Source organism: Microplitis demolitor, chromosome 5 (assembly GCF_026212275.2).
Source record: "Microplitis demolitor isolate Queensland-Clemson2020A chromosome 5, iyMicDemo2.1a, whole genome shotgun sequence".
In the NCBI taxonomy this organism is placed as follows: Eukaryota; Metazoa; Arthropoda; class Insecta; order Hymenoptera; family Braconidae; genus Microplitis; species Microplitis demolitor.
In genome coordinates this window covers 2,072,704-2,091,333 of record NC_068549.1, presented here as the reverse complement: position 1 = coordinate 2,091,333, position 18,630 = coordinate 2,072,704, and the positions used below count along the sequence as shown (strand labels likewise).

The 18,630-nt window shown below is 30.5% G+C and overlaps 1 protein-coding gene across 1 annotated transcript in view; it reads left to right on the top strand.

Moving 5' to 3' along the window:
- LOC103569348 (glypican-6) overlaps positions 1 to 17,247 on the top strand; it is a 59,352-nt gene extending 42,105 nt beyond the window's left edge. Inside the window, exons 2-8 of the mRNA XM_008546610.3 lie at positions 7,891 to 8,061; positions 10,894 to 11,036; positions 11,840 to 12,088; positions 12,409 to 12,577; positions 13,661 to 14,090; positions 14,190 to 14,359; positions 14,494 to 17,247. Coding sequence (XP_008544832.1) covers positions 7,891 to 8,061; positions 10,894 to 11,036; positions 11,840 to 12,088; positions 12,409 to 12,577; positions 13,661 to 14,090; positions 14,190 to 14,359; positions 14,494 to 14,903 — 1,742 coding nt within the window. The 3' untranslated portion in view covers positions 14,904 to 17,247. The remainder of the gene's footprint in view (positions 1 to 7,890; positions 8,062 to 10,893; positions 11,037 to 11,839; positions 12,089 to 12,408; positions 12,578 to 13,660; positions 14,091 to 14,189; positions 14,360 to 14,493) is intronic.
- Positions 17,248 to 18,630: the final 1,383 nt, after the last annotated feature.

Genomic DNA, 18,630 nt, shown 5'->3' with positions numbered 1-18,630 from the left:
CATATATATATATATATATATATATATATAGATATACAGATATAGTGTGTTGACAATGTACGTATTAGCGAACATATCCAACAGTAGGCATACAGAAGCGTGTGTTGTGTACTCATATATATATATATATATATATATATACACATCTATATATCTATATGTATTCGTATATTTATATATATACGTATATGTAGAAGCAGTAGAATAGGCCAACAGTCTGGCAGACACGTCGTAAGATTGACGAACGAGCTTATGATAACCAACAGAATTGTAATGACGAACTAAACGAGTTTATATATATATATATATACTATGAAAAACCTGTTGTATTTTTGTCGTCACTGAATATGTAATCGAGTGTAGCCCGTCGTTTTACGAATTTAAATAAGAGATAAATTTGTGTGACTAATTTTTTAAAATATTTTTTTTTTTTTGAATTTTTTTTTATTTTTATTGTGTCATGTAACATGTGGGAAATAGGAGGAAATTTTTGTACCAATGAATTTTAATTTAAAAATAATTACTACTTGTCTATTTCACTGGCCACCTGTTACGTTAAGATCTGACGAAATATTTTAAAAATTTTCGGTTTATCGAAAAATTAATTGACTTGGAAATCGTATGAAGAAGAAAATTAGTAAGAGGAAACGATTTGTCGGTTATTAATTATTTAAATGTGAGACATTTTGAATAGAGGCGTATCTGGTTATTATGAAGCGAAACGCGAAAAAGTTTTTGTAATTTATTGCAGTTGACAATTTGTTTTTTTTCTTTTTTTTTTTTTATGTGCGTATTTAAATATTTCGATTGCGGGAAAAATAAAAATGAGTTAAAGTTTTTAAAAGGAGTATTAAAAGTTTTCATGAGGATTGAGCGATAGGAAGAGTGTGTGGCGAAAGAAAGAACGGCAGAAAGCAGAGCCGAGCGAGTGTAGAGCGCAGATCGGCACGGAAATCGTGGTCTTGTGCGACCGATTCGAGTTGCCCCTGGAGTTGCCAACGGGTAATGCAATATAACACGTGGAACAGGGGTGTTTCCTAGCAACCCTATGTCTTCTCACCCCATTGCGTGAGAGTTCCCCTTCGCGCTTGCTCTCCTCGTCTTCTCTCGCTCCCACTAGTCCGAAACCACTAGCATCTATAGTCAGTCTCAATTCTACTCTCTCCACTCTCTCTGTTATATGGACTAGACTTTGCCGTTAAAACCATCATGGTAGTCGTGTTAACTACACGCGAAACTTTTTTTTACGTGTCTACTTTGATTAGGATTAATTTTCATTTGTGTTTTAACTTTAAAAGATTTTTTCTTTAATAAAATTCTATTACAATTTACTTTAAAATAAAATTCCTTCTAAACTAACGAATTTACGTGGAAAACTATCTGAACCTTTTTTGTAGGAAATTCAATTTGCAAAAAAATTGTCCATTATCATTTTCCCTGTATCTGTAATATTTTAGCCGTAATTTTAATTTTAAATTCATGGAAAAAAATCACGAAATGAAATATAAATTTTTTATGTCTTTTTAAATTAAAATTCCTCTCAAACTATCAAGTTTACATGAAAATTTATAAAGATCTTTTTTGTAGGAAATTAAATTCTCTACAAATTTTATTCTTGTCATTTTTATCGTATCTCTAATGGTTTTATCAGAATCTTTATTTAAAGTATTCCAATAAAAGTCACAAAGTTAAATACCCATTTTTTCACGCCTTATTTTAAATTGAAATTTCTCAAAAACTATTAAACTTACGTAGAAATTTATCATGACCTTTTTTGTAAAGGATAAAATTTCCTACAAAAATTGCCTCAATCATTTTTTCAGTAGACCCAATACTTTCCGAGTTATTCTAAAATTATAATGAAAACTGAACAAAATCGGATATTATTTAAAAAAATTTCCTCACAATAACTAAAGTACTAAAGTTTTTATTAATAATAAACATCGGTTATTCCGTTGAAGCTAAATAACTATTATTTACTCTATAAAGTACTTTTTCAAACAGTTATAATAATATAGGAAATAATAAATACTGAAACTTAAAATCTGACTTGTTTTTCTATTTAAACTTTTATTTTTTTTTTTTTAGTTTTTTACGAGTTTCATTTAGCGCAATATTCGTAGCCAATTTTAAGTCGTGAGAAAGCCTTTGCAACATCTGCAGAAAATTCCACGACTAGTATAGTAGTTTAGAGAGTGTATAAGTAAGTAGCTGGTTATATACACGCAGTATTAATAGGCATACTTCACAAAAAATTATAAACTAGTAGAGCCGTTCCGCGAATATAAAACCCTTTTTAATGAACTACTTACTCCCTGATCTCAATAAAAAAAAAAGAAAAAAAAAAAAAAGACCAAGTACCCAGTAAAGAAGTAAAAAAATAAACAGAAAAGATATAAATTTTATTTACGATAAAATAATGATAGGCATAATTGTAAAATACCTTTTTAGTTTATTATTCAGGGAGGATATTCAGTCGGATAAAGTTTAAAGTTAAATCTGTTCATTCCGTCAGTGTGCAAATATTTGACAGCCCGCTGGGTTTATACCATTAATTTCCGTCCCTATTTTCAATTTCTCAAAGACGCTTATATTCTCTTACTGTCTTGTCTTAGTCTCTCATTCTCATCTGTCCTATATTATATATACTATATATATATATATATATGTATAGTAATATACAACCATCATATTATCATCCGTCTTTCTCACTTTACAACCCACGTGCCATTGATGCTCGAGAAATCACTTTTGGGGTGCCTTAGGCTAAACAATATATATATATATATATATATATGTTGTATAAAATTTTTCAATATTGCACAAAGACGCGAAATTTAATTTTATATTTTTCTAATATAATTTACTCCTTTCTATTAAAAGTTATTAATAAAAATAAAAATTGACTATCAAATATTGATATTAATAATTTTTAAATAAATTTCAAATATTACTATAAAAACTTTTAGTTTTCCAAGTGATTAAAAAATTATCATGAAGGATAGTAATGAAATTTTCAACCGAGTTTGAGTTTTTCAATACCACAGGTGAAAATTTAATACTATCGGATGATGGGTGACTTTGAAAGTGTTGATAACCTATATTTTAACACTGCTGTGAGCTAATCTAGAATTAATAGCATGAAATATAGATTGAACAGCGAAAACTTCGAATTTATGAAACGAAAAATGAAATTTAAAATTTCCGTCGATATCATGAAAGACGATAACTAGAAATTTTTCAATTTTCCACTGATATATTTACAATATATATGTATACTAATCTTATCTAATTAATCATCATAATTAATTATGATGATAATTAAATCAGACATTGACCCCAGTGTCAACTGATAAAAAAATACTCAATAATTCTCTATTGTCGGCGCCAAAGTATCAATCGCTATAAATCAAACGGTAATTTTTATTTCCTGTAAATTAATAAACTCATGAGTTAAAAAGTAAACCCGCGCTTTTCGCGTCTATTTGAATTATAAATATTAATTACTCGTGTCAGTGTAAAAATAAAATAAAAATTTTCATACTTTCTCGCAATTTATATTACCTGTCATTTAATTACCTCCCAGATAAATGGAAATGAACGCATAATAAAAATAACTATAAAGTTTTCGTTAATTTTTTGCTGGAAAATATTTTACGATACGCACACCCGCGTTATCTTGCGACAATCGTCTGCTGCCAGAATAAAAGTTTTTTTAAATTTCCTAGTTACTGTTCTATGGCGCTTAACTTTTTATCCGCAACTTTTCCTCCCCACATATATATATATATATATATATATATATATATATATATATATATATATTAGATGGAAAGAAAATATATTAGAAGGAAAATGAGAGTGACAAAATGGGAGAGGATAAGGATCACAATGAGTTAGACAGTTATTCTTGTACTCTATTTTTCTATAACTATAACTATTATACAGAGAAACAAAGCTCTCTTTTTACTGAGTACCCCAGTCGTTATATATATCGACGCAGCAGAGTCATAATCGCATGACTGGTTTTGAATGACGCGATAAAATTTGCAATAAAATACCCTGTTTTCTATGGAATTGAGATATATCTTGTGTTGCACTGTCAGCGGAAGGAACTCCACAATATATTTTAATCAGGAAATAAATATATATACATACATATATACTCTTTTATTTATTTTCCATAGATAAATTTATTTAAAATATTGAACACTATTTTTAATTTAATTTAAATAAAATAAATTCAATTAAAAATATATGTATATATATGTATAAATAAATGCAGGGAACGAAACCCTCAAATAGGGATTTAATCGAATTTTATCTACTATCCTGTCAGGGGTTGGAATTTGTAAATTCTCAAAGATAAAGAAAAAGAATCCCTTTCTTTGATGATTCTGGAATATAAAAGATCAAAGCATTTTACTGCTCATGTGTAATGGAAACAAGATCTTTCAATTCTATGTTTTATATATATATATATATATATGAATATGTAAAGATAAAATTTGACACTGGGCTATGCTATAAAATTATATTTTATTACGGGAGGTTTCCAGTAGACTTTTATTGTATGTATATATATGTAATTTATTTATTTAATTATCTGTTTATTTATGATGATGCTATTTTAAGTCCCGGGTGATATATTTATATGTTAACGAGACAAAACGGTGCATTAAAAATGAGCATATAACTGACCTTTTACACACAGAGCCTTTTTTATCAGCCGTTTAGTTAATCGAGTGTTAAATATAAAAGCTAAGGTGCTAGACAGAGCCATCGGTACGTGTAATATTCCGCTTATAAAATTTATTTTATCGATTTCTCTGTTTTTTTTCTTTGGATATCCTCATAAACGATTTAAAGTAAAAGACTTGTTTTATAAAAAATTTTATTTTGCTCCAGTTGGCTCTTTTTATCAGAATTTATTGCTTCTGGTACTTATATTTAAGTATCAATTATAATTATCAATGAAAACCTCTTTTATATTTTTTCAAATGTCAAATTATTGGAAATTTATTTTTTAAATTTTTTTAAAAAAATTTTAAAATTGAATTTTTATAAAATATTTTTTAAAATTCATTTTTAAGTTTCAAAAATTTTTGAGATCGCCCGGGAAATTTTTTTTAAATTTTGAATAATCTATTAGTGTAATCGAACTAAAAAAAAAAATTTAATATTAAGAAGCATAAAAAATTATTGCCTATGAATTTTATGTGAATTAAGGAAATTGCAAAAAAAAAAAAAGTTCGGCACGTCGCGACTCAGAGACGCCCGAGGGGTGAGTCACCCAGGACACAAACAAACCTCTTGCAATATCCCATTATACTCTAAAGTATATGCGCGTATATTACACGTACAATTGTACCGCGGAAGTTTAAAGTAGAGTACAAATTGCCTGCAGATATCCGCCTAAAACATGCTCCGGAAATTTTGGCTACAAGCCTCGTAATAATCCTCAACCTCATCTCCATTATTACATAAAATATTTCCCAAGAATTTATATTACATTTTTGTCGCTCGAAAAAAGAAATAAATTTAAAAAAAAAACTCGAGACAAATCAACTTTTATGATATTATTTTTTCTTGAAATAAAACAGGACATTTTTTCGAATGAAAAAAAAATGATATAATTTTCCGCCGAGAGGCAATAAAGAGGGGAGTGGCCGGTGGAAATGAGTCTGGATTACGCCTCGAGAAGTTTTCAGCAGTCGATGCTGGGATATGACTCTTGGAGGATGTTCAAGATCGCGACGAGGGTGTGGCAGCGGCGGTGACGACAGCGGGATCCGGGGACGTGAACTTTGAAATTAGCTAAGGCGTTAGATGTCGGATATCTGTTGATAAGCAATATAGATGCCTCAAGGAGCTAAACTGCTTGAAAATTATCTCTCCTTCCCGCAGAACATCCCCTTCACTTTTCAAATAACATTTTACCATCCACTAGATTTTTATTTATATTTTTATCTCCGCAAAGTTTAATCTTAAATTATTTATATAATTTTATGCCTTGTAAACAACTAGAAAATTATTATTATTTTTTATCAGATATTAACCCTCGTCTCTTTTATTTGTCCACTTGTATTTTCTGAGGATTTCACCATCCGTTCCCTATATCCTGCAGTTTAAGTGAAAAGTTTTTCTTACTGTTATCCTCGGGAGAATAACATTTTAACATTCAAAGAGGGAAAAACTTGTTAAAAGTCAATCTATTGTTATGCTGAAAAGTATTTTTCATTATTTATATTAATTTATTTGCTTTTTTAACCTTTTCAGCGGTTGAAAAATTATTTCTTAACTTTGAATAAATATTTTCATTGCGATAATTCATTTGTTATTTTTGAAAAACATGATTTTCTTAATTTTCATTTGATTTTCTATTGAAAACATTCATTTTCCAAATTTTCATTCTATTTTCTATTGAAAAAATTCATTTTCCAAGGGCTTATTTGATTTTCTACTGATAAGAAAATTATTTTCCAAGTTTTCACTCAATTTTCATATGAAAAATATTATTTTTATTCTTAAAAGTGAATTTTCTGCCGCAAAAATTAAAATTTCCAAAGTCAAATAAATTTTTCATAATAATTATTATTTTTTTTCTGAAAAACATCATTTTCTAAATTTTCATTTAATTTTCCATTGAAAAGAAACGATTTCTCAAGTTTTTATTCAATTTTCTATTGAAAAAATTTATTTTCCAAGTTTTCATTCAATTTTCGATTGACAAAATTTATTTTCTGCGTTTAATTAATTTTCTACTGAAAAGAAAATTATTTTTCAAGTTTTAATTTGATTTCCGCATGAAAATTTTCATTTATATTCTTAAAAATGAATTTTCCGCCAAAATTGAAATTTCCAAAATTAACTTAATTTTTTCCGTTAAAAATGACTTTTCCACAATGAAATTTACTATCACAATAAATCTAAAATTTTCAAAATGAAATTCAAAATTCATTAAAAAATTAACCAACAAATTTAATGCAATAAAAACTTTATAAATAACTTGGTAATTGATTCTTAACTACAATTATAAAATCAATCTAAAGTAAATTTCCTCTCAAACTAAATAAATCTAAACAGCTTTATCAAAATATATGTATACCAACACTTTAAATTCAAATTTACCGTAATTGTAACAAGAAATAAATTTTGCAAAGTTTAAACCGTCTTCCATATAAACTAGTTAAACAGTAAATATGTCTTCAGAAACCCTTCTGGGAATAAAAAAACTACTTTTCAAGATGTTTCTTTACTTATCCGCTCCGATAGTCCAGTCCAGCTTCTACTCCACTCGACGCAGTCTGTCTCATCTTCTTTTCGACCCAAACTAAATTACATTTGCCGTGCTCTTGAAAAAAACACCATTCCGATGGTATTTCCTGGGTAAACATTCTAACAGATTGTTTTTCTTAAACTTTCTGTTTTCTTAAACTCGACATTCAAAAACAAACAGCTTTAATTCAGATACAAGTTATTCAAAAAAATAAATAAATACTTGAGATTATTTTTTGTTTGCGTGTCGGAAAAAAATGAAAAGGGGAAAAAAATGTATATCGATCATCACTTAGCGAAGAAATGCTGTCTGGTGACTAAATCCCAGTGCGGTGATCGTGGAAAATTGATCGAGTCTTTAATAGAAAAAAAAAAAAATCTCCAACAAAAGCATTTTCCGGTCTCTCCCTCTCTCTCTCACAAGACAATCCGATTTCTTTCGTTCGGTTCGTGAGAGGAAGTGTGAGCATGAAGGGAAAAAAAAAAATTTTTATTATTATTATATTTATGTCAAAGAAAATATATGTTTTCACTTGATGAAAATATTCTGAGGAAATTATCGATATAAATTTGATTGATTGATTATAAAATTTTTTTTTTTCGTATTTTCAGCACGAGAATTAAAATCATGCGGTGGAATAAGCAGCGGTGGAGAAGTTTGCTGTACAGCAGATATGGAATTAAGGTTACAAGCAAAAGCTCGTGACAGACACGAAAAAGCTACGAAATCAACCCTTCAGCGTCTGCAACAACTTCTCGCCACTAGGGGCGCAAGATTTCATGGTGAGTACATGAATCTTGGTACTTAATACTTTCTATACTCAGTCTTACCCTCTGGCACCTCCTTTAATCCACGTAATCAAAGTAGAGAACAAATTGAAAAGGAAGAAAAAATTTCTAAGGGCAAAAGAAAAAATAAAAAACGGGGGATGAGAGTTTTTCAACTCGAGTTAGACGCGATTCAAGTCAAAAGAATTTTTCTCGTTAGCGGCGCAAAGTGACAACGGGGGATCGAACCTGTCCGGCGCAGCTTTTTAGGGGACGCGAGAAGTGAAAGAGGGTGGATGAGTAGCACCAGAGATTCCGGTGGCTTCAGAGTGTCGGATCAAAGCCAAATAATCTTCACTTGACTCAACTTTTTTTCCGACATAACATTTTTTTTTTTTTTTTTTTTTAGTTAGTTATTTTTCATTCCACTCCAACTATTATTTTTATTTTCTAATTAAAATAAAAGTCGTGTAAGTGTATTAGCTTTTCATCGCGAAAACTACTTTGGATCCACTGAAGCCCTAGAGCGCGGATCATTTTTCTTCGTCCGTCTACTTTTCTACTTGATAAATTTATTTTTTATTCCTACGCAAGTTTTCTCGACAGCTCGAACTCACTCGAGTGAACCACTTGAATTTCAGATAATTCAAGAGTGTAATCACCTGTATACCTGAGTATCGACTTCAACACACCCCTTACTTAAAAACTTATTTAATAATAATTTTTTTTTTAATTAAATTTCTAATTACTTGCTAATAGTACTCATCATCCAACTAATAATTAATTAATATTCTAATTAATATCCAATCCCACTACAATAAATTTTAATTATTTTTATCAATAAACAAGTAAAATTTATCACTCGAATTATTTTTAAAAAAATTCCTTTAGAAATTTAAATTTACGCGATAACTCTTTGCTTCGAAACTGCAGTTCCAGAAGTTGGAGTCATAACTACAATTAATGATAAAATGTTTTCCCTAAAAGTTCAAAAAAAAATAATTAATTATCCAAGAACTGAAGAAAAAAAAATAATTGATTAGTAATTAATTCCCTTACTATTTAACGTCGGCACTTTGAATTAATTTGAGCTACGGCAGAGCTACTCCCGGGGTCCATGACTCTCTTTAGCGAGTCTGTCTTTCTTAGCGGCTCTCAGCGGAGTTTTCCTTTGATGCGGCTAGTAGGTACCTAGCCACTGCAGAGCATACACTTGCATAGTGCCCTTACGTACTAGTCTTTAGTCTGCTCCATCCACATACATATATGTATTTTATATATATGTACATATATGAACTACGAGTGCAATGCAGTGCTTGATACCCGGCAACGGCAATAGGCACTCTGAGTACGCTGGCACAAGACCTCCCTTATAATGTCTGACGAGACCTGTGTCGTGTTGGGGACATGTGAGCTTTTCCTCTTTTCACTCTTTACTCTTTACTCTAAAGTACTACCAGCAACCCTACTGTATATGTACTTATTACTCTACTCTATACTCTCTACTTTTTATATACATATATATAATCCTCATACTTTTACAGAAAACCTTACGAGTGTAGATCCCAAAGATTTACAGACTTGCGCCCACTGAAGATTTTTTTTTCCTGCTTTCTTTAAATTATTTTTTATTTTTAATTTATTATTACTTTCATATATTTAACTTTGATGTATAATAAAAAAAAATTTTCATTTAAAACCAACGTGAGAAAACAGGATTAGAAAAAAAAGCCTTCATTTTTTTTTAATTAACATGATCCTGAAGTTAGAAGACAATTAAAATTTTTTAACAAATAATTTACAAGAAAAAAAAAAATAAAAATATGCACTTGTAGAGAATAAAAAAAACTACAGGTGCAATTTTTTGAAATTTTTTTTTTTTTAAATTTAGAGCCCGGAAAAAAAAATCAAAAAATTATTAAACGTCAGGTAACTTCAGTATCATAAATAAACTCCAGTAAATAAATAATAACATAATTAATTAACAGTAATTAAAAAATTTATAAAATTATTTAATTTAAAAAAAACGGTCTTTGAATCAGTAAAAAAGTAAGTGGGTATTTAACGATTTTTAATTAAAGACTGAAAAAAATAAAGCAGAGGCTGGATGGTCTTGAGATTTAAAAGACATCTTGAGTCGTATATTTATGCTCTATATAATATAATGTATATTATATTATATTATATATAATTATATGTATCAGGACATAAAAAAGTTAGTGAAGGCTGCGTGCTAATTGGCGTTTTTACCCGAGGAGAGACACGAAATTATTGAATGGAGGAAAATTCGTTCCCATCAACATCCGGAGTCCAAGTACAGTGTACAGGTAATGTAAGGAATTGCAGCAAAGGGTGGGTGGAAGGGGTGGGGGGGGGGGGACAAAAAGGGCGGTAGTGGAAATTAGTTGAGATTTTACCGCCTCGGAGGTGCGCGACAGACGTTGGTGAATTAAAAGCGTTGCCGCAGCTAAGTGCTTCCTCTTTCGCTGGGAACGAGGGCTAGGATTCGTTACACGATTACTCTCGCTCACTCTTTTTAACTCGGATGGATGTCGTTTAAAAGGAATTTTAATCTCATTCTTTCGTTCGGCTCTCTGAAGTGACTGGTAAAAAACGAGTTTAAGTTGGTAATAGTAAAAGCGAGATGGAAAAATAAATTGTTCGGAGCTTCGAGCTGAGTTTTAAGCTCCCAGAGCTCGGAATAGCTTTCTAATATGTTTCTCTTTAACTTTCAGCTTACAATCTGACTTTTCTTATTAAAAAATTTCAAACCACCCTCTACTTTATACCTTTTACCTTCTGATTGACACTTTGTTTTTTAATTAAAAATTTTATTTTTTTTTACAGGGTTTTTCAAAGACTTATTGGCAACTTCTAAAAAGGGATTTCATGAAATGTTCAAAAAAACTTATGGAATTTTGTATGAACAGAACGCTTATGTATTCACGGACTTATTCGACGAATTGGAAAATTACTATACCACAGGAACAGTAAGTTTTTTTAATTAGAACCATTATTTTTATTCAAATTCAGTTGGAAAATTGACATCCGCGAAAAATTTTTTCTTTAAATAAAAATTGCGGCCAAACTATTGGAGATACGATAAAAATGCACTGATATATTTTCATAGGAAATTAAATTCTCTACAAAAATGGTCTGATTGTAATTTTTCGTAAAGTCAATAGTTTAGAAGAAATTCAAGTTTGAAATAAAACTTAAAAAATTTCTATTTGACTGGGTGAATTCGTGGTCTTTAAAAATCAAATTTCTGGCTCAAATATAAGAGATACGAAAAAAATGTTAGAGTACATTTTTTTAGTAAATTAAATTCTCTACAAAAATGATCTGATTGACTTTTTTCATAAACCCAACAGTTTATCCATAATATGAATTCCCAACAAAAATAAAAAAGTGAAAACTCAAAAGATCGATAAATCAAAGCGCAGACGTCGCAATTCAGCAAAAAAAATTGTTCAATACTCAGCGGGATATCTCCGCGATGCTTTTCCTTACATTATTATCCTCTCTTTACATTACTCATAGCCGGTAATATAATATAATCGCGTGCAAGTGGATGCTCAATCAATGCTTCTGACATAAAATCACTCCGCGATTACTGATGAGTCCTTTGCTCGGATTTAAAATCTCCATTAAACTGCATTCAAATGACTTTACTCCCACTTGGACTCTCACTGAAATCCACATAAATTTTTACTCTCCTTACCCCACTCAAATAAAAAATTATCACCCATCCCTCCAAAGTCCAAATAAATAAAAATAATTTTTTTTCCAGGTGAATTTAGACGAAGCGATGGATAATTTTTTCAATACCTTGTATCAAAAAATGTTCACTGTACTAAACAGCCAGTACAATTTCGACGCAAAGTATCTTGAATGCGTGGGCAATCACATGAAAGACATGCGGCCATTCGGTGACGTGCCTCAGAAATTGGGTGTGCAGATAAAGAGGTCATTCATTGCGACGAGGGCTTTCAGCCAGGCTCTGACGGTCGCCGCGGATGTACTGAAGAACATGCAGACGGTATATACACAATACACTACAATATATATATATATTATTTGAGAAATATGACATGCCGCCGTTTGAATTTTGAATCACGTAAATTACTAAAGCAATAATCGGTTATTATCACGCTCGGATGATTCCCTTGAGAAAGGACTAGTCTGTAGTCACCACATCAGACATTTCCACTCGCATTTGATGCTTTGACTTGACTGATTGTAGTTCAACATTCAACCTCGGCATTTTATAATAATAACAATAATAATACTAGTAGTAGAGCGTATGTACAATAGACTTGTACTAATACGTAAAAACATTTTGTTCTTATAAAAAAATAGTTGAAAGTCTCGCCTGAGTGCGCAGCAGCATTGACCAGGATGACGGCCTGTCCATCTTGCAGCGGCATACCCGGTAATGTACTTGCCTGCGGTGACATGTGCGCTAATGTCATGAAGGGTTGCCTCACACAACACGCAGCACTTGATGGTGAATGGAATCACTTTGTCGGTATGTCATTTTAATCTTTATTTTTACTTTTACTTTTATTAGATTTATTATATGCTCAGAGCATAGATACAGAAATATGTAATTTAAATGGCAATTTTAACTAGGTAGAAATTTTAATTAGAGAAAGAGAAAGCTGGGTGTAAACTCATATATTAATTTTATGGTGTGTCTAAATATTGAAGGTAAAATTTCTGGTTTTGTGATATTTTAAGATGAAATGTATAATTATTAATGTTTAGAAAGACTTTAGTAAGTTGTAATTATTACCGGTTATTAGATTTTTAATTTGCGGTAAAGTTTAAATAAATTATGGGACTAAAGTAAAATAAATTAAATTAGATATTGCACACCCTCGTATATTGAGGTGTGCATTTTTCATTTTTTTATGTAAATATATGAGAAATTAATTTTTTTTAATAAATTGCATAGATTTAAAATTTGTATTTATCAGTTCAATAATAAAATTAATTAATTAACTAATTAATTAAAACATTAATTATCAAATCAAGAAAATTAATTAACAGTAAAATTACTATATAAATATTTTTAAACATTAAAAAAAAAAATGCGCATTCCTCATTAGACATTAAATACTTCCGTACAAATCATTAGCAGACTTTCCTTAATGGCATAAAAAAAAATAGCCAAGAAAAATAATATTAAAATTCCAAGCTCATGAATTATTAACTCAATTAAATTATTCCTTTTTACAAAAGCAAACTATTACAACCGCGAATAATTTCATCGCATTGCACAGTTAAACAACAACAACAACAACAACAACAATAATAATAATAATTATAGTAAAAATAAGAAAGAAACCCGCCAGGTTTCCAAGAACCCGTTAACCTCCTAGTGATTAATGAGCTCTATAAAAAATAAAATACAAGTGCCATGTGTTCATGTCCCTTGTTAGGAAATGATATTGCGAAATTTCTAAACTGCATCTGAACATTCCACTTAATTAAATCGTCATTTTATATTTAACTTTAAACAAACCATTAATTTAAAAACTATAAATCGTAATTAATGATCCCGAGCCTGACTGTTCTATTTCCAATTATTTATTTATCTGAATTGCAGAGGCGGTAGGAAAAGTGGGCGAGCGACTGCTCGGGCCATTTAACATCGAGATGCTGGTCCGTCCGATAAATCTAAAGATATCCGAAGCGATAATGAATTTCCAGGAGAACAGTCACGACGTATCCCAGCGTGTGTTCAGTGGATGCGGACGTCCCGTATTGGGCAGACGAAAACGCCGTCGTCGAAGTCCTTCTGCGGCGGCAGCTGCTCGTGACGTAGATTTTGACTCGGGAAACTTTGATCAGGAGTCTGGGGAAGACGGTCGCTCGGCAACTGCGGTGATGCTCGATAAACTTGTTAAAGAGATACGTCAGCGTGTGAGAGATTCGAGGCAATTTTGGATCTACTTGCCTTACCAGCTATGTAATGACGGGCTCGTTGTACCTCCGAGTAATACAAAGGAGTGCTGGAACGGCACACATGTTGACAAGTAATTATTTTCATTGTTACGCTTGACTGATTTATTTTTAATAGCAGTTGGGGTCAATGGCTTTGCTCAGACTTATACTAATGATAATATTGTTTTTAGATATTTATACCCGGTATCGTCTGATGGCGAGACTCAGACACTGAACCCAGAAGTGCGCGGGGCTGGACCCAGAGCTGCGATTGTACGAGATCAAATATTTGCTCTCACAACAATCACCAGTCGACTCAGATCCGCGTTCAATGGCCAAGATGTTGATTGGATAGACGCAGGTTTGTTTTATAATTTTTTATATTTTCCTTTAGAATAATCGGGTGGAAATAAACAATTTTTTTTTATCTCAATCCAATAATTAAATGTCATTACCGTCTGAACTCAAAATTTTTACAAAAAATCTAATCCACAGAAGAAATACCCGAAGGATCTGGCAGTGGTTCCGGAGACGGTGCTGACGAGGACCCAATAACCGACGACGAGGATGGATTCAGCGAAGAATCCTCCGGATACGAGCCCAAGTCCGCGGAACCCGTACCGCCGAAAGCTGCGGCACCCGTGCCAGCAGCGGTCCCACCCCAGGTCGACATTAAACCCAAGGTGCCGAGCGTCGACGTAAACAACGTCGACCCTCACCCCGACTCCGGGAGTGTCGGCACCATCGACAGTAGTCACAACTCGACGACAACCGCGACAGACAGCGGCGGAAGCAGCAGCGGAGCCGCGAATCGCCAGCGAATGTCACTTACTCGCGCGCTCACGTCTTATCTCTTCCCCATCGCCGTCATGTGGTTCGGCGGCTGTCTCACCGAGTGGCTGTGATCTTTCATTACTGATCAAGTGGAAATTGTAAATAATTAATTAATCATTTAATATTTAACTAATGAAATAATAAATCCTTACCTACCTTCCTACCTAATTAATTAATTAATTAAAAAATTAATGTTGTTAATCGAGCAGATAAATTTATTTATCAAGATCTTTTAAAAGTGACCAATGTGCCATTTTTTATATTTTATTTTTATCTCGTGTCAGTGCCAGATTTAATCCAATCAATGGCCGTTTTTTTATTTTATTAATTAATTAATTAATTGATTAATTAATGAGTGACTTTGAGTTAAAACTTCAGGACGAAAAAAAAAAATATAATAAATATAAAAGACTCTTATTGTATACGAGAGTGAGTTAAACAGGACTGAAAAATTAATTTATTCGATTAACTAATTAATTAATTTGTTTAAATATTATTTTTAATTACTCGATAACGAGTATAAATAATAATTATAATTATTGATATTTTAAATTTATTAAAATTTCTCTACTCTCTTTTGTAAAGTGTAAATAAAAAAAAGTAGCCAAGCAACTTTTAGAATAAAAAAAATTTAATTTTTAAAAATATAATTGATAATTTTTTTTGAATTTTTATTTAGGATAAAGTTGCTTGCGGTTTAGATTTAGGTTTAGGTTTCGGTATCAGGTGATAAGATGTATAAAAAAAAATAAAAATTTATAAAATAAATAATAAATCAAAGAGTGGAGATAAAAGAAATTGAAAATACAAAAATAAAAAATAATAATAATAATAACGGGATCCTGTGATAAAATCAAATAAACCCGCGCGTAAAGTCTCGGACTGATCGAGGCGGACAAAATAATAAATAAATATAATGATATGTAAGAAGTAACGTAAGAAGTAATAGACGATTTTGAAAATCTAGTGAAATATTCAGATAACTTATGAATGGTAAATTAATTAATTGATTGATTTATTGATTATTATAAATAATAATTATTTGTAATTGTATTATATTATTATATACATAGATTTATATATGAAATTAATATAACAAATTTATTGACGAGAGTTTTATCCCAAGGAATATTATTAGGGAATTATTTTTAAGGTGCAATCGTGCATTATTTATACGACTATTTTTTTTTTACATTTTTTACTATTTTTTATGCTCATTGTTTTTGTGTTGCTTGTGAATTATGGGCGTGTGCGAATTATTTTAAATATGGGGCTTTTTTTAATGGACAGGATTTTTTATTTTAAAAATTTGAATTTTTTTTTTCTTTTTCGATGCGATTTTTTTAAAAATAATTATAAGTAAAAAAAAAAATATAATTTTGACAGAATAATTAAAATTTATTTTATTTAAAAAAAAAAAAATTTTCTTTGATAAACAGGATTTTTGCTTTGAAAAATTTGAATTTTTTTTTATTCTGTTTTTTGATGCGATTTTTTTAAAAATAATTTGAAGTAAAAGGAAAACTAATTTTGACAGAATAATTAAAATTTTCAAGTATAAAAAATTAGTAGTAGAAAAGTTTGAATAAAAATTTGGAGTTTAATTTTTGTGAAAAAAAAATTTATAGAAATCTGAGTAAATTTATTTTGTAAATTGAATTGAAAAAAAAATTGAGACTAATTTTGGGTATCGTATGAAATTCTATGAATTTTCAAAACTAATTACTAATTGCTAATTACATTAAATTTTGAATCAAGTTAAAAATATTGAAAAAATTTAAAAAAAATTTGTGAATAAATTTGTGAAAAAAAATAATTAATAAAAAAGTAAGATGCAGTGTAATGAAAAAAATAAAAAAATTCGTACATGCTCAATAATTGATTTAAAAATAACCAGAATTATCCTACGAATCTTAACAATTTAAATTAAAAGGTAACAGGGTTCTTCGGAGAAGAAAATAAAAGTTGATAAAAAAAAAATTATTGGATCATGTAATAAACAATTGTACTAAATTATAATTATTTAAACTAAATATAAATATTAATAATAATGTATTTAAATGTGAGTTTTAATTTACGACGAAGTTCGACTGCGGCAAGTCATTGGCGTTTTAATAATAAAGCAACAAATAGATAAAATAATCAAGTTGATAAACAATAATAATAATGATAATAATTTTCATTATTTCTATTTAATAAAAAAACTTGAGTTAATAGAAGGAGACATTTTTTTACTCTGTACATTACGATAAATTTTTCTATTGTATTTAATTCTCCATTCCAACTGATTGACTTTAAAATATAATTATATATATTATATATACCAGTGCTATTGATTTAGATAAATGAAAACTAATTATAATAATGATGATAATTAATTAATAAATAAAAATGTGGATGACAAGTTTATTTATACTGTTTAATAACATGGAATAAATTTATTATTGACTTAATGACAAAAATTATTTAAATATAAAAATATATCACAGTAATTATCAACTTGTTTTATTTATTTGCTACCGATACCCTCGGAAGGTGACTTTAAAAAGACCGCGCTTGAACTTTTTTTTGTAGTTTTTGAGTGAACTCTGCTTGGAAAAGGGTTGGAACTTTGATCTGAATTTAAAAGTTCTTTGGGGGGAGAGAGTCAGTTTATAGTTACTGGAGGTCTGGTGGAAATTTTTTGACTGAAGATAGCGCGTCCAAATGAGAAAATCGAAAAAAATGCTTCTGTGGGATTTTATGAAAGTCCCGTAGATTTGCTTCTGTTGAAAATATCTCTATAGACTATGAGTATCTTTTGTTCCTCACGACGTTCTCTAGTAGGAAAAACCCAGAAAAGTCCTGGGAGAAATTTATTTTTGTTCGTTCAAATCCATATAAGAATGGGGAAGATGGGTAAACATGGGTGAGGATGAAGCTGTCTATGTTTTCTTATGAAGAGTAGCCCGTAACTTTTCTCCTATTGGAAATAACCCATCACAACATAAACGTTTTTTGTTCGTTATGATGTCCCCTAGTAGGAAAAGTCATAAAAAGTCCTGGGAATAATTTATTTTTGGAGCTGAGACCCATATGAGGGCTGATGGAGATGGGTGGGCATGGGTGGAGATGATTCTCTATGAAGAGTAGCCCGTAACTTTTCTCCTATTGGGAATAACCCATCACAACATAAACGTTTTTTGTTTATTATGATGCCTTGTAGTAGGAAAAGCCATAAAAAGTCCTAGAAATGATTTATTTTTTGAGTAATCAACGTCGGGCAGATACGGGCAGATGCGGGCAGATGATACTGTCGATGCAATATTATACGAAGTGGCCCGTAACTTTGCTCCTGTTGGGTATAACCCATCACAGCATAAACGTTTTTTCTTCATTATGATGCCCTCTAGTAGGAAAGGCCATAAAAAGTCCTGGGAATAATTTATTTTTGGAGCTGAGACCCATATGAGGGTTGGTGAAGATGGGTGAACATGGGTGAGGATGAGGCTGTCTATGCTTTCTTATGAAGAGTAGCCCGTGACTTTGCTCCTGTTGGGGATAACCCATCACAACAGTAACGTTTTTTGTTTGATGTGATGTCCTTTAAAAGGAAAAATTTAAAAAAATGTAGAGAATTTTTTTTTACTCATAACCATACGTCATATGAAGTAGGATCAAGGAAGATGACACTGTCTTTGCATTTTTTTTAAAATGGCCCGTAACTATCCCTGTTGGGAAATAACTTCTACGATATGAACATTTTTTATTCGTTATGATGCTCTCCAGTCCAGATGAGTCTTGAGAAAATTTTTATCC